The sequence below is a fragment of the Rhinopithecus roxellana genome, chromosome 13, assembly GCF_007565055.1.
Source record: "Rhinopithecus roxellana isolate Shanxi Qingling chromosome 13, ASM756505v1, whole genome shotgun sequence".
NCBI classification, from domain to species: domain Eukaryota; kingdom Metazoa; phylum Chordata; class Mammalia; order Primates; family Cercopithecidae; genus Rhinopithecus; species Rhinopithecus roxellana.
The window spans coordinates 57,585,348-57,601,227 of NC_044561.1; the positions used below are offsets into that span (position 1 = coordinate 57,585,348).

General features: G+C 58.6%; 1 protein-coding gene across 14 annotated transcripts in view; it reads right to left on the reverse strand.

Moving 5' to 3' along the window:
- Positions 1-15,880, reverse strand: part of CABIN1 (calcineurin binding protein 1) — a 169,395-nt gene that overhangs the window by 3,838 nt on the left and 149,677 nt on the right. For 8 of the 14 annotated variants that reach the window (XM_030914765.1, XM_030914762.1, XM_030914764.1 and 5 more), the window contains exons 30-35: positions 12,338-12,501; positions 11,268-11,364; positions 9,584-10,252; positions 8,380-8,454; positions 4,475-4,757; positions 4,143-4,223 (exon numbers count right to left, since the gene is read on the reverse strand). In XM_030914765.1, the coding sequence (XP_030770625.1) occupies positions 4,143-4,223; positions 4,475-4,757; positions 8,380-8,454; positions 9,584-10,252; positions 11,268-11,364; positions 12,338-12,501 (1,369 nt within the window). The remainder of the gene's footprint in view (positions 1-4,142; positions 4,224-4,474; positions 4,758-8,379; positions 8,455-9,583; positions 10,253-11,267; positions 11,365-12,337; positions 12,502-15,880) is intronic. The other 6 variants (XM_030914771.1, XM_030914774.1, XM_030914770.1 and 3 more) reach the window with 1 other exon arrangement.

The following is a 15,880-nucleotide window of genomic DNA, read 5'->3' on the forward strand; positions in this document are numbered from 1 at the left end:
TGAGGGGAGGGGCCTACTTGGGGGTCCATCTTGCAGAAAACGGCTGTCTGGAGCTCCCCCAGCTACCCCACGACTTGAGTTCTCTGTGGGAAGCAAGTGGCCAGGCCAAAATCCTGTGCCACTGGGGTAACTCTCCCTGCTCCTCAGCGCAGACCCATGAGCCAGGTGCCAGGTCTGGGCTGGTTGTCTCCCAGGCCCTATATCCCAGGAGGCTCCTGGGCCTGGCTCTGTCTCCCCCTGGCCTCTAGGGACCTGCATGAGGCCAGCATTCCAGCCCCCTTCACCATGCTCAGGGGTGGTGCCCTTACTTGAGTCTTGATTTGGGAACCCCTATTCCACCCTCCCGCCTTGCTCCACTCCCCTCACCCTAGATGGCCTGACTGCCTCAGAGAGAAGGGTCTTCCTCATCTAAGGCCAGGCGCTGTTCTAGCAGCTGTTCATGGAACCAGATCCTGGGCTGTGGTGGGCAAGCACATGGCAAAGGAGATAAGCACATGCCCAGAGGAGAGAGATGCCTGGACAGGCAGTGGCAGGGTCCCTCTGGGGACACAAGAGCCCTGACTGACCCCAAGCTCTCTGGGTGCAAATGCTGCATGGGGTCACGGCCTGGTCAGCACAGCCTGGGCAGATGGGTGAGCTCTTCCCTAGGGACCAGGGGCACCTGAGAGCACCCTGCCTGCCTCCGCGGCCACCCTCCCCATGGAGACAGGGCTGCCCACCCTGGGAACAGCACCCACCACAGTCCCCGCTACACCTGCTCTCCTGGCTCCCTCACACGTTGAGCACAGCATCCTTAGAGAATTCATCCTCAAATCTGCCCTCCCAAGTGGCTCAGCCATTGCTCAGCCCTGGCTCCCAGCCTCATCCCCAGCCCAGCTGTGGCTCCAGGCCTGGACACTCTCAAATTGGTGGGCACCTCTGCAGGCAGAACCTGCTGTCCTCTGCAGCAGCCAGTTGCAGCATGCCTGGGGGGCCTGGGCCCTGCTGAGGCCAGCTTGCTCCTGGTGCTTCCCCCTTTCTAGAGGTGGTGGGATGGGCTCTGGGGGGACATGCCTGTTTCAGCTTGGCTGTGCTACCACCCCAGAAAGCTCTGAGGACCCCTGGGGGACGCCCACTCCAACATCATAGCCACACGCCCTCTGCTTGCGGATCTGCAGCAGCCCTGAGGCGGGCAGGTATGGAAGTGGAGCGGGGCTGCTCAGGGAATGCCGAGCACGGGCCATTAGGAAAAGGCCAGGCCTACACTGGCACATTCTCAGCTGAGGGCTGCTCCCTGCCCCCAGTGTCATTCAAGAGTTTCATCCTGGCAAAAAGCCATTTAATTTGGTTTTGGGAATGGGAATAGAAAAGGATCAACTCTCCAGGCTGAAGAAGGTACGCTAAGAAACAGATCCTCTTTCTTAGATCTAACTGTTAGAGGAGAGAAGGACGTGAATTACAGCTTTGGCCTGCTTGGGGGTGGGACAAGCAGGCAGAGGGAAAGCAGGCAGCCTCCAGCCCGCTACCCTGCTACCCCCGGCCCTGGCATCCACCAGGCCCTCCCACACCCCGGGTAGGTGTGTGTGGCCTACAGTGATCTCAGTAGCTCCTGAGATTAGGTTATAAAAGACACCGAGGCTTCCTCTGTGTTCTCTTGGTGGGGTCAATGGCTCTGGGGAGAACCAGTCACCACGACACAGGGACACTCAGCTATTTATAGGCCCATGGGAGGAGCCGAGGCCTCTGGCCAATAACCAGTGAGGACCTGAGGCTGCCAACACCCCAAGGGAGCTCAGATGCACTGATGATAGCTTGACTGCAACCACGTGGGAGACCCTGAGTCAACTCCACCCCACTAAGCCATTGTAAATTCCTGACCGTCAAAAATTACAAGATGAGAGCATGAGACGGGTACAAGGCAAGACAGCCCGAGACAGAGGGACAGGAGCTGGGTCTTCATGGGAGTGAGTCAGCTACCGACACTGACCAACTGATTACGACACTGGGCTCCCGTCACCCCCACACCTTGAAATCACCATCACCAGGCAGGGCATGGTGGTTCACACCTGTAATCCCAGCACTTTGGGAGGCTGAGGCGAGTAGATCTCCTGAGCCCAGGAGTTTAAGATCAGCTTGGGCAACATGGTGAAACCCCATCTCTACAAAAAATACAAAAATTAGCCAGGCGTAGTGGCCCGTGCTTGTAGTCTCAGCTACCTGGGAGGCTGAGGTGGGAGGATCACCTGAGCCCAGGGAGGTTGAGGCTGCAGTGAGCCATGATCGCACTGCTGCACTCCAGCCTGGGCAACAGAGTGAGACCCTGTTTCAAAACAAACAGGCCGGGCGTGGTGGCTCATTCCTGCAATCCCAGCACGGGAGGCCGAGGCAGGTGGATCACCTGAGGTCAGGAGTTCAAGACCAGCCTGGCGAACATGGGGAAACCTCTGTCTCCACTAAAAATATAAAAAAAAAAAAAAACCCATGCCGGGTCTCTGCTTAATACCAAGCACCATTCCAAATCCTGCAGTACTATTATCTTCATCTTATCCATTTCATGCAGGAAACTGAGGCAGAAAGAAGAAAAGGGATGGCCAAGGTCACATGGTGGTAGAACCACTACAGTTCTTTTTTTTGAGATGGAGTCTTGCTCTGTTGCCCAGGCTGGAGTGTAGTAGCGTGATGTCGGCTCACTGCAACCTCCACCTCCCAGCTTCAAGCAATTCTCCTGCTTCAGCCTCCCGAGTAGATGGGATTACAGGCACCCACTGCCACACCCAGCTAATTTTTGTATTTTGAGTAGAGATGGGGTTTCACCATGTCGGCCAGGATAGTTTCCATTTCTTGACCTCATGACCCACCCACCTTGGCCTCCCACAGTGCTGGGATTACAGGTGTGAGCCAACACGCCCAGCTAGCACTAGTTCTTTTACTGCTTTTTGTCCTGAAGCCCTCACAGCTTCCTCTGGGAACAAATGGCCACAGGTTCTGACCCAAAGGGAAGTAATTCTTTGTCTCACAGGGCCACAGCCAGTGCAACTGAGGCTGAATGGGCTAGAGAATGCCTACAGGTTCACAATCCTCAAAGCAGTATGGATGGCACCAGGTGAAAACATCAGCACCTGCTGGTTGAGCCACCATGGGAGAGAGCTGAGAAGGACTTCTCAACTCAACCTCCACTCAGGCCCACAGTCTGGGGGCTCTCAGGCCTGCCTTCTGCTGGGCACTTCTGCAGAGTCGCTGTCTCATTGTTCAGATGGGCGGGAAATTCAACTGGGAAGACAGGTGAGCCTCTGGGGGTGACACAGGCTATGGGCCAGTGCCGGGTCTGGGGCAAGGAAACAGGCTGGGTCCCTGAGGCAGGGAGGGAGAAGCAGGCGAGGGCCTGAAAGGGAGGGTTGTGGAAACTGGTCCATCGCTGGATGTCCCCAGGGGCACATGGAACCCTCTGACCAGGCTGGTCTCTCCTGGGGCCCCACCAGCTGGGGAGATGAATTAGTTAGGGAACATCCCTGTCCTATTATAGGGTCTTCAGAGCCTGGCCACGTGGTCATAGAGTCCTGGGAACCATCAGCAAAGGGTCCCCTGCCCTGGGTGGCAGGTGGAACCTGGCCCAGGACTGAGCTGAACCCAGTCTGGCAGAATTGCAGCTGCCAGAGCTGCTGGTGTCAGGACCAGCGAGGGGGATGGTGCCTTGTCTACTCCCCTCTCACTCACTGGCTGTAGCAGTGCTGCCTCTACATCCCCTCCCCACAGGAAGGATCTGTGGCCTTAGCTGTCTGCTCTGCATCTGCCCTGCAGGCTGCCATTCCAATGGAACCTGGGTTTTAGAAGGAACAGGAGCTTTCATTGACGAGGTCAGCAGGGCCCTCTACTGCCTGCACCTTCGTCCTCTCTGTTTTCCTTCACAAGCCTCCTGACCTGCCCCTGCCCTCATCCTGGCTGGCTTCTGTCTTGCCCATGAGGCAAGATGGGGTTTGAGCAGATCTGCTGGCCCTGCACCCAGTAGGGCCTGATACCCAGGAACTGTTTACAGGTATCTGAGGCCAGATACCAGTGGCCTTGCAGCATGCTGAAGGTCAGGACCCCTTCCAGTGCCCCGAGAGAGGCCTGGTGTGGGCTAGTATCCCTTTTTCTTACCTGACCAAGCCGTCCTTCCTACTTACTGTAAGCCTTTGTGGAGAGGAAACCATGACAGCAGCAAACACGTCCATGATGGTGCTTGCTTCCTCCCTCCTCACCACCCCCTTTCACAGACAGGGAGACGGAGGCACCCAGGTTAGGTTAAGAGTGGTAGATGTACGATGTGCTGACCAGGGCCACAGAGGCTGCCAGTGACTGGTGAGTGGACCCGCGGCCATCTGCCCTGCCACCCCGTGGGATCGACTGGGCAGGTGGGCACTGCTTGCCTCCCTTACCCACACTCACACTCTCCATGCAGGGAGGACTTGATGGTGGCAGTGGCGTGGGCCCAACTCTGGACTGGGATGGGACTCACCTGGGCCCAGAGAGGCCATGCTGGGGGTAGCTTCAGGCCTGTGTGGCCGGGGAGGCCCAGGGTCCTTGGACGGGTCCAGGGTGGAAGCTGATGCTGAGGGAGGGCAGGTGATAACAGTTGTGGCAGCAGCTAGTGCAGGGCGAGGCTTGGTGTGAGCATCACTGGGCCGCTGGGCAGAGTCAGCTGGTACAGGGTCAGGGGCTGTGGGTGCCACTGTCACAGGAAAGAAATTCTCTCGGCTGTCTTTCGGGTGTTTTGGAGTGGTGGGGGTATCCCCCGAGGCCTGTGGGGACAAATGAGAGGTAAAAAAGGCTGGCAAGGCAGCCCTGAGCCCATGCTGCTCTGCCCGTCAGCCCACCAGTGCTGTCCCACAGGACACCCTGTGTGCCTGGGGCTGCCAGCACTGCCCATACGACACCACTGAGCCCCCACAATGCTGCCAACAAGGTCCATCAGAGAGGCACCCCATCAGGATCCTGCTGATGCTAGGACACAGCTGGGGACCCAGAACCCCTCCCTGGGAGGATGTCCAGGCCATACTGGTGGGGACTCAGTAGAAGGACCTCCAGCTGGCCTTGCCCTCACATCATAGGGTGCCAGTCTGGGAGGATTATATCCAGCAGGACCCTAGGCACAGGAGCAGCTCCCAACCCAGGGAATGCAGGAACAGGTGGTCAGTCTTGGAGGGTGACTTCCTAAGGGCCACTCATTGGACAGTCCTGAGGGAGGTAGTAGGATGCTGCAAGAGTTTCCTTCCTGGGCTTGATACCACAGCCCACTGTGACCTACTGCCACAGCACCCAGTGCTGCCCCCAGCTTGGCCTCTCCCTTGCAGCCTGGCCTTGGCAGCTGCTTCCACCATGGGCCTTCGATTTCCAGGTGAGCCAGGCCCTAGGGCCCTCCGAGTCTTCAACCACGCAGTTCCCTCTTCCATGAGGCCCTTTTGGGGCTCTTTTCACAGGGCTACTTTTGCTGCCACTCCCAGCCAGCCCTTCTGGGACAGGTGTGAAGGCTCCAGTGCCCTGATAGCATGTCTTGAGGTGATGTGAGGTAGCCCTGAGGCAGCCTCTCACAGCTGAGCAGAGGGGCTGGGCCCATCCTTCAGCCCTCCCCAGCACCAGGCCAACTGTACTGTAGGAGCTGGCTCACATAGGGCTGGCTGGCAGCACCCCCACCCCCTCGAGTGTGGGAGAGTCACACGCCTGCAGGTGGATACCTCAGTGCATGGGGGCGGGCAGTCTGCTACCACCGATGATCCCGTCTCTTCTGACGTTGGTTTTGCTAAAATGCCCTGTTCCCCAATTCCATATGGTTCAGGACGGGCCCCTATGGACTCTGCTACATACTGGGTGTCTGGGATGTGCCCCAGGCTAGTGCTCTGGGGCCCAGCCTTGTCCTGTGGCAGGGCGGGGCAGGAGGACAGACCTGTCTCTCTGGCCCTGAGGGCCTGCGGCGGTGCCAGTGGTGTTGTGGCAGCCTAGTTGGCAGCATGAGCAGACATGCTGGAGAAAGGTGAGTGCAGTGTCCCTGTCCTCGCTCAGGAGCGGGCCTCAGCCGTGGGCACTGAGCCTCTAATTATTTCAGAGCACCCTCCAGGCGGGTTCAGGGCTGCCATGGCAACCAGGACATGCCGTGAGCAAAATGGACACTCCCTGAGGGGCGGCAGCTGTGGGCTCTGATGGCAGGAAATGGGCCTCCAAAATTGGGCTTGAGGGAGGAGAGGACCAGAGGATGGCAGCCAGCCCCCACAGTGCCATCTTCTCTGGGACCAGGGTAAGAATCCTGGGTAGGAAATGCAATTAGAGGGCCCACGGCAGATACCAAGGCACCCCCACCGCACCACCAGGGTCTGGGAAGCAGGCAGGTAGGTCTGAGGGTCATTAGGGCCTCCTCCCCACCACTCTCCTCCACACCCTGGGAGGGGACTGCTGGGGCCTGGCCTGGCGTCACCCAGCAGCAGGTAACCTGAAAGGTAAGGACCTGGGTCCCCTTGCTCTGGCCACCCCCATAACCCAGGCTGTGTCTTCCAAGGTCTCTGACGGAAACTTCTGCCCACCCAGCCCTCAGGGGCCCTGATATGCATGTCCTTGGCAAAATGGGGTCTGGCCCTGCCCTGAGTCCTGCCAGCTCAGCAGCCCTTTCTTCTCACACTATGGTGTGGGGTTGTGGGGGGGTTTCCTGTGTGGGTCTATCTTTTAAGAACATCAAAAGCAGAAACAGCCCTCCTGTCTCCTGAGTGGTCAGCACTCACATGTCCACCTGCTTCACCTGGGCCAGTGGAGGAGGCATGGCACCCCGGTGGACCTGGGCCTGGGCCTGCGCCCAGCACTGGGGCCCAGGCAGCTGTGCTATGCACTCTGCCCAGCTGGACAATGAAATAGTGGGGACTGCTGGGGGTTGGGGCACTCCCTGCCAAGGACTCTGGCCCTTAGCTGGGGACCAGGCCCACCTACTCCCCACAGCATGCCCTGTCTGGCCCACAGCCTGCTTGGTCAAAGCTGAACCTCCCAGGCTTCCGCTGACGTAACAGCCCAGGCAGGTGGTGGGGGCCCGAGGCCCCATTCCACTGAGAGGAAGCCTGTCTGCACCCCAAAGGCAGCTACCAGCCCTCTGCTAGGGGACCTGGAACAAAGGGACCTGGGGCGACGCTACCCAGGGCATCGGGCCACCCCTGGGGATAAGAGGCTGCACCTACTCAAATGGCATGCCACCAACCCTCTGGCTTGGAGGCTTATGTTTTAGAGCACACCTGCTCTCTCTGCCTGCCATGTCTGCCCCTCCCTGCCTCATCATCTCACTGAGATCTGATCCCACCCCTCCCACTTCTTCGGTCATGGAGACCCCACCCCAACTCATAGCCAGACCCTGCCCACTGGCTTCAAGCTGGACTTCTACCATGGAGACTTCTCTCCTCCAGACCCAGCCCCTTACCCGCTCCTGCTCAAGCCCTTTCCAGCCTCATCACTTCTCAAAAACAGCCCTGGCCCCTGGGTTCCCATATCCATCAGGCCCCCATCCTCACTGCCCTGGCATTGCTGACCAGCTGGCCCCTGGGAACACTCTCCTTCCTGGCTACTTCCCTGTCCTGCCCAAGTCTCTTCTCTGTGCCTGTGACCTGGCCAAGGTCCTTGGCCCCGCCTGTGCCTTCTCCTGGCCTCTGATGGCTTCAGGGGCACTTACCCCAGGTCTCTGGCCTGGACTGCCCCTCCAGGTGGGGGCCCCTGACCTTCCTGACCACTTGGCCTCTCTCTCTTAAAAGAGTCTCAGACTCAACACAAACCCAATCTCAACCCTGGCTTGGGGTCCTCCCAGGAGGGGCCTCCCCCACTCCCTACTCTCTGCCATATCTTGGACCCTGCTCCAGTCCTGGCCTGGCCCCTGAACCAACCCCTTCTTCCCCACTCAGGAGCGTTGCTACCTTGCTTTCTCCCTGCTTAATAAACTCCAGGACTCCTGTCTACCCTCTCTTAGGACACCTTGCTCCCTACATGCCCTCCCCTCGTGGAGGGGGGGGTCCCTGTATAGGCTGCATCTCCACCTTTACCCAGCCACCTGGCTCCTAACCAGCCTGGCTCTAATATTGTTTCTTCTACTTCTGTTCCAGAAGGAATGACCTTCCCAGGTGAGGTCAGCTGGCTAGGGGTCATCCTCCTTGTTAGAGAAAAGGTGGCTGAGGTGAGGGGACCCCTCGGCATGTCTGAACTGGGGTCTGGGCCCTGTCAAGTTCCCGCCCACCACGGCCATGGGCTGGAGGCTCAGCTGACCCCTGCTCATCTCCCCTTGGCCCAAGCTGACCACCACAATAACAGTCCCAAAAGTGGACCTGTTTCTCAGCCTGCATCCTAGGGCCTTGACATGGAGCAGGCTCCGCAAGATGAGGCTGGCACAGGCTAAATTGGGCTTACCTGTCTCTGGGCGGCAGCCCCAAGATGGACCTGGCAGAACTTCACAGCCTGCTCCAGCGCAGCCTCCTCATCCACCTTAACAGCGGGATGCCAAAGGTCAGGGGGCCCAGGCCATGGTGGTTAGCCTCCCCCAGCCCTGTCTGTGTATGTAGCACGGACCAGCCTAGGTAGGGGGCATGCCCTGTGGCTCAGGTACCCCCCACCACCCCAGACTCTACTGAAGAGCCAGTTGTCCCCACTGCTGTCCACACCCGGACCCCTACCTCCCAGCTCTTCATGGGTAGCAGGGGCAGGTGTCCATCCATCTTCCAGGTGGGGGTGCCTGTTCAGGTGCCACAGCACCAGGTACTGCTGCCAGGACTAGACCCAGCCGTTCCTCTGAGCCCATCTGGCTATACCAAGTTCATTTCTATGGCTGAGTTACTTACTTACATCCTCACAAGCTGAAGCTGGCAGGCAGACTCAGGTCTCCCACCAAGACTTCAAATTCAGCTGAGGCTCAGCTGCTAGGGGATGAGGGGAGTCTTCTGAGCTAAAACCTGCCCCGTAAGTGGGCAGGATGGAGGGCCGTGATTAGAGTGGGAGAGGCCTTTTAGAATCCCAGGCCTGATGGAGATCGCCCCATGCTGTGTCAAGTGTGTCTGGAGATTCAGTGCCCAAGGTCCATACGATATGGGGCAGTTGGGGGTGGGTTGCATTGCAAACTGACATGATTAGAGAGAATACTGTATGTCAGGGATGGTCATCCCATCTTAGCCAGTCACTAAAGTTTTGGAGATTCTTCCTATGGGAATAATTTCAAACGGAGAAAAAGGAAAGTGCTTGATACATTAAAATAAAATGTTTTAAAAAAGAAGGCAAAATGAGAAGGGGATCTCTGGTCACTGCAGCCATCTTTAGATGACAGCCACAGAAGTCTTGAAGGAAATGCCCTAAGATGTGCCCAGAGGCCCGGCACTGCGGTGGGAGCAGCGGTCCAGACTCCCTGCGCTGGTTGTGATAAGGTTTCTGTGATAGGCTCTCACTTCCTTCCAGGCTGAATATCAACTTTTTAAAGCTCATTGCAACAGTGGGGAATGGGGTGGGAAGAACACCTAAAACCCAGCCCAAGGGGAGGCCCGGGAGACCCTCCTTGAGAACAGAAAGGCAAGAGTGGGGATGCTACCAGCACACAAGTGCCCCCAGGCCTCTGCCCGCCACCCACCTGCTTGATGAGCATGTAGGTCTCCGACATGATCCTCTCCACACGGCCAAGGTCGTAGGCCACGCCCTTCTGGCCCTGCTGCCACACACGGTAGGCGTCCAGTAGAAGTGTCTTGCCTGACTCCGTGTCCTCCAGGAGCTTCCTCTTGCGGCTGAGCCGGGGGAGCGGCTCCTCGGGGTGGCCTCCTGCCCTGGTCCCTATGGTGGTGGCAGGGGCGGAGGCTGGCTGGGCTGGGGTGAGCAGAGTGGGCTGCTGCCGGGCACTGATGCTCAGCTCCTCCAGGGACAGCTCAGTGGGCCGGCTTTCGGGGCCCCGGTCCCTTGGGGGACGACCTGGCAGCAGGGGTGGTGTCCGCTCCAAGTCTGAGTGGTGAATAGTGGCCTCACTCGTGTCCATGGGTTCAGTGGGCCCTGCCCGGGGGGTCTCCTTGTCCTTCCACTCCCCGCCTTGGTCTGCACTGTCTCCTGCATCCATGGCCACAGGCCGGTGGTTGAGGAGGCCCACTTTGCCCCCTGGCTCAGGCCCTGGCCCTGAGCCATCAGCCAGAGGGGGCTTCTTCGGCTGAGGGAGGCCCTCCTGGCCATCCTCAGGACTGGCCTTGTGTGAGACATCGGTGGTCATCCTGGCTCCGGGGAGGCCACAGACCTTGGGCCCTGGGCGTTCTGACCCCTACAAAGAAACCAAAGGTAAAATGCTGTGTCGTTGGTGTCTCCACTGCAATGAATCACCTCTGGGGGCTGGTGAGCCCAACCTGGGCCTCTCCCACCTGACATCTGTCTGGCTCTGGACATCCGCCAGCTGGCCAGGGCTGTGTCTCAATTATCAGAGAAGGATACTGGGCCCAGAGACCTGCCTGAGAAAGGCCTTCCCTCCTCTGCACCTCTGGCTGCCCTACCACACTCTCCCAGGTAGCAAGGGGCTGACGGGACTCTGGAGGTGGCACTGCTCCTGAATAACAGGCCTGGGTTCAGTTGGGGCAGCATTGCCCAGCTCTCCTTTGACTCCATGATGTGACCTCTGGGCAGCACTGGGCATTTTATGGGATGGGACCTGCCCAGGTCCACCAAGCGTGTTTGCTGCAGAGCCAAGTCTTCCTGGCCCCTAAAGCATGAGGCCTGGGGTTGGGGGCTGGCAAGGATTCCTCCCCAACAGGCTCAGGCTGATCCCCTGCACCGAGCCACAGCCAGCCCTACCAGGCATAAGCTCTGGAGGCAGTCCTGGCTCAACTCCCAACAGCCCCACCTGCTAGGCTGGCTGCTTAACCTCCCTGGCCTCCTTCAGGTGCTCAGCTGTGAGAAGGAGGCACTGCTACATCAGCCTCGAGGCTGAAAAGGCACAAAGCACACACACGGTGTTCTCACAGGCCTTGGTCAGCCTGCCAGGAAGAGGTCTTGGGACCCCACCCTGGGTGGTGCACGCCCTTGGGGAGCTCAGTTTCGTGGAGTCACTACGGCGCTCACTAATCACCAAGTGCATCCATGCCTCACTGAATTCACGTGCACTCATTACCACAGCTGACCTTCCCTGCCTAGGCAAAGGCGGGATGGACGCTACCCCACAGATGGCGACCCTTAGGCACATCCTGCCTTGGGGTGTGCAAATGGTGGGATCCGGCCCACCACCTGGGAAGGGCTTGGAAGCGTGTTCATGGGCCGTGAAGGAGAGGGGGACACAGGTGGCATACCTCTGCAAGCTCGCTCAGTGTGTCTTCCAGCACCTTCACAGTGAGGATGAAGGCCCGCTGCGCCAGGACCTGGCGGTCAGCATCTCGAAGATACTTCCTGCGTCATACAGGGGTAGTCAGAGAGGATGGGAGGGCATCTGACACCATATAGCACTGCTGGATGGTGGTCACTGCTCATCCCTGCCTTGAGGATGCCTGTTGGTTCCTCAGTGTCCCAACTAACCACCTGTTGGGGCTGCTCCCCTAGAAGCTTCCCCTGAGCTCCCTCTATCCACAGAGCCAGTAGGCCTCTGACTGGCTCCAGCCTATTGCCCTTGGGCCCTCTGCAGTGAGCCCACCCTGTGTGCTGTGCTCAGTGACAGCTGGGGAGGGCCTATAGCTGCTCCCTCAGGTCTGGCTCCAGGGTGTCCCAGGCCCCAGCTGGAGGCCCCTGAACTCCTGGCACATTGCCTGGCAAGCGAAGGTGAGACAGCCAAAGGGTCAGACAGTACAGGCATGGGAGGAGGCCCAGCCCAGCCAACGGCATGAGGCCTCCAGGCCAGGCCCATCTACATCTGAGCTGCATCTCTTCCAGGATCCCCCCAACATCCCCCATAAATGGCAGCTGTTAACAGATGGCTCTGTTGTCTGTCCTGCCCTCTCTGGCAGAGAGCTCCCTGTTTACCACTGAGGCCCAGGCACCCCTATCGCTCACCCCACTGTTACTGGCCTTTGTCTGGGGAACCATAGCTATCTTCTGAACATCTGTTTTCCCTACAACCTGACAGCACCCTGAGAGCCCTGAGTTGAGGGAAGCAGGAGAAAAGGAAAGGCTGGGTAGTCCAGAGGCTCAACGTGCAACCAGGATCAGTGGGGACAGCCTGTGTCTGCCCCAGGGTGCCTGGGGACGGGAAGTATTGCTTAGGTTCTAGTCACTGGGACAGAGAGGCCCCCAAGGAGAATGAAGAGCTGGTCCAGGCTCCCAGCCAGTGGTCCTCACAGCTGGGCCAGAGCGTGGAGAAGCTGCCTGGGGTGGGTGTGCCCCTGACCCACACAGCATGCCAGGCTGTGTCCAGGGTGGCTGCACTCACTTGCCCTGGTCTGGGGTTCGCTGAAGCATGGAGGACACCTTCAGCAGGGTGCTGTGGTCCCGCAGCTGGGCCAGCACCTTGAGCAGCAGCACGATGGAGCGGTTCATGTGCCAGGCAAAGCTGCCCGGCCGGTCAATCTCGTCCACGGGGATCCGCCAGATGCCCTGTGGGGTGGACGGCACAGGTGTGTGAGGCAGGTGGTTGCCCCAGGGGGGCGGTTCCCCACAAAGGGGCACCCTGTCTGGTGTCTCCACAGTGCCAAAGGAGACACTGCCCAGCCAGGGGCTTCTTGGACCCCTCTCACTGTCCCAAGGAGGACAGAAGTGCATCCCCACCCCCTTCCTCCTCATGAGTGGCAGCAAATGATCGACAGACCCACTGCTCTGCAGCCTCCTCTTTTGTATGGCTGCATCGCATATGTTTGCTGGACCTCTCCCCTACGGGACGCACTCAGCTGGAGCCTGTTCAAACATACGGACAGACAGTGAGAGGCCCAGTGTGTACACCTCCCTGCACAGGAGCTTACCCAGCCACCAGACCACTTGTTAGAGGTGGAACTGCTGAGTCAAAGCGGGCTGCAGGGAAGCTCTCGCAAGGCTCCTCCCTCACCCACTCCCTCCAGCAGTGCCCAGAGAATCATCTGCAGCTCCTGGGATGCCTGGGGTCCCCCTCCCTCTTCCCACTTCTTGCCATCCTGCCCCACTCCTCTGTGAAGGCTTAACCAGGACAAAGTTGACTTTGGGGAGCCCCCCGCATCATCTCCCTTGGCCCTTGCTCTACCTGCTGTGGCACTGGGCATCCCCTACCTATCACTAGCTCCAGGGTCTGGTTTGCTGCTGTGTCCTAGTGACCAGCATAGCATCTGACACCTACTCGGGGTCCAGGCAGGGTATAGGGAAAGTGCAGATGATGGAGGGAGTGAGTGATGAGGAAACAGGCATTAAGGAGGCCTATCTCTGGGCTGAGACCTCAGGGGCCTGGAATAAGTAAACTGGCTTCCAGATGGGTCCCTGCAGCCAACATGCTGAAGGAACAGCTGCCCATAATGGACCAAGGTTATGAGTGACATTGCTTTCTCCCTGGCATGGGGCCTGGCCCACATCATGCTGCAGTACAGGATTCTGGGGACCTGGACCCCCAGCTACAGGGACCTCTGCAGGATGTCTAGTTGGTGCCCCTCTCAGGGCCCTGTCCTTGTGGGTCCTTGCTGATTGTCCACAGTATCTGTACACATGTGTGGGCCCACCCTGCTCTAGCAGCCCTGGAAGGGAAGCCAGGGCACTGCCAGCCCTGAGCTGTTAAAGGCCTGAAAGGAGCTTAAAACTCGCAGCCATGAGCCCCTGTGGCCTCTACATTGGCTCCTGTTGTGACATGGAGGGTCCAACCCGGAGGCTGGGGGACTGTGTGGAGGCTGGCAGCCACCTTCTACCTCCTGGCAGTGCCTGAAAAGGACAAAACCAGGGTACTGAGGCTATCCACACCCAGGGCAGCAAATATCAACGCTGTATCTTCCTACCATGCAGACGTGGATCCTGAAGCAGCTTATGAAAAGACACCTGCTTTCCAACAGACAGGGTCTGCCTACAGTAGGTGCCACCGTGGGCACTGTCTCCTGGGTCTCCATTTGCTGCAGCAGTACGTCCCGCTGAAGACCCTCCCATCCCTGCACCTCCCAGGGCACCCAGACACCAATAGACATACCCGTGAGGACGGGTCTAGTTTGCATCACACACGCCAGCACAGTTTGGATCCCTATCTCCCTTCCATTTCCTTTCGTAACATAACACCGCTGATTTCAGAAAGGATGGAAGACCAAACAAATCAGGCAGTGAGTCCATGGAAAACCAGAGGGAACTATAGACACCGCCACTCGCTTGGCCACCGCCACGCTATCGTGATTCTCAAAACTTCCCCAGTCAGCCCTAAGAGGCTTGAAAGGCAGCATTTTACATTTGCATGTGCTCTGGTTTCATTTTGGCATCTTGCTTGGCCTTTTTCTGGTAACAGTGCACTGAAGGGCACGTTTCCCGGGCAGGGTCAGGCCAGCTAGTGTGCCCTTGTTCATCTCTTCACCGCATCTTCACTCACATGCCCCCGTATGGGGGCTCCTATCTTTATCTACCTTGCACTGGGCACTAGTCCCAGAAGCCCCTTCTGTTGTGGGCTTGTCCTTTCCCTGCCCCCAGGATTGGCCCCCTTGCCTGCTCAGCCAGGCCTGAGACCCACCCACCAGCCATGGGAATTCAGCCAGGATCCCAGTCAGGCTTCCCCTCCTAATGACAGCCTTTAGGAATAACCTCTCTTTCTCTGTGGCCTGGGGCGGTATGCAGATGGACATACATCCCAAAGGGTGGGGGGACTTCCTGTGGCCATGAGGCTGGCCTCCAGAGAAAGCTGGTCTGAAGAGTGAAGCTACCAGGCAGAGTTACGAGACGGCAGGGTGGGAGCAAGCCAACTGGCTTTCTGCCTACACCAGGTGGAGCTGGGCTTCTGTGTTTGCAGCAAGAGACCCAATGAGAAGGATGATACCGGCAGCCCCAGAATGAGCTGGCCATGGCGGTTCCCCACAGAGCAGCAGTAGCCACAGCAGCCCTCTCCCTCCACTGTCCCTCTAACACCAGGCCTGTGGAGGGCTATGAAGCTCCTAGAGAACCAGGGTGCTGAGGATCTCCTGGAGTGGGACAGGTGCAAGGGACGGCCCCTGCTTCACCTGGTTTTCCTCACCATGGCCCACACAGGAGGAAGGGGGATGGCCAGGTTCCAACTGCAACAGCAGAAGCCCCACTGCATTCAGCCCAGGGGGCACATGTTCAGGCCTCAGGGATGGTGTGGAGAATGTGCCAGGGGTGAGCTCCGGTAAAGCTAAGCCAGGGCCAGAAAAGAAGGGCATGGGCAACAGTGACCAGGAGCTCTGGCTGAGGGCAGGTGGAGGGAGCCAGCACCAGGCCAACACCCCCATGGCATCTGAGGGAAAGGCAGAGGCAGGATCACAGACGGGCAGGGGCCACAAGTAGCAGCTGAGAGAAGCTGGGGTGCCACGAGGAGGGTCTCCTCTGGCTCTCTCCTAGTTTTCCTTCAGCCCTGGGTCCCAATGCTCTGGCCGTACCCCTTGCCTCGCCTCTCCCAGCTCCACAGGCACACATGCTGTCTTCAGATTTGCCTCACTTGATTCCTGGGCCCTGGTGTCACCAGGGCTGGGTTCCGTGGTGGCCAGAGTGGCTGGAATAATCCTTGCTTAGAGAGTTGAAGGCAGCTGGGGGTGTACACCAGTAGCCTCCGAGGACTTAAAGACACTGAGATGGTGCTGAGGCTTCCCCTCCGTGCCAAGCATCTCATTCCAAGCATCTCAGTCAATGTCCCAACCCTTCAGAATGGCTCTGGGCTCCTCACTGGCAGATGAGGTCACAGAGACAGATTTTAACAATCTGAATAATTTATGGAGCCCCAGACTCTTAAGCTGAGTGCCTGATACAAGTTACCAAACCCTGCCTACAGCCTTAAGACTTGGTTGTCTTCCCACTGCTCTTGAGGAAACACAGCTTC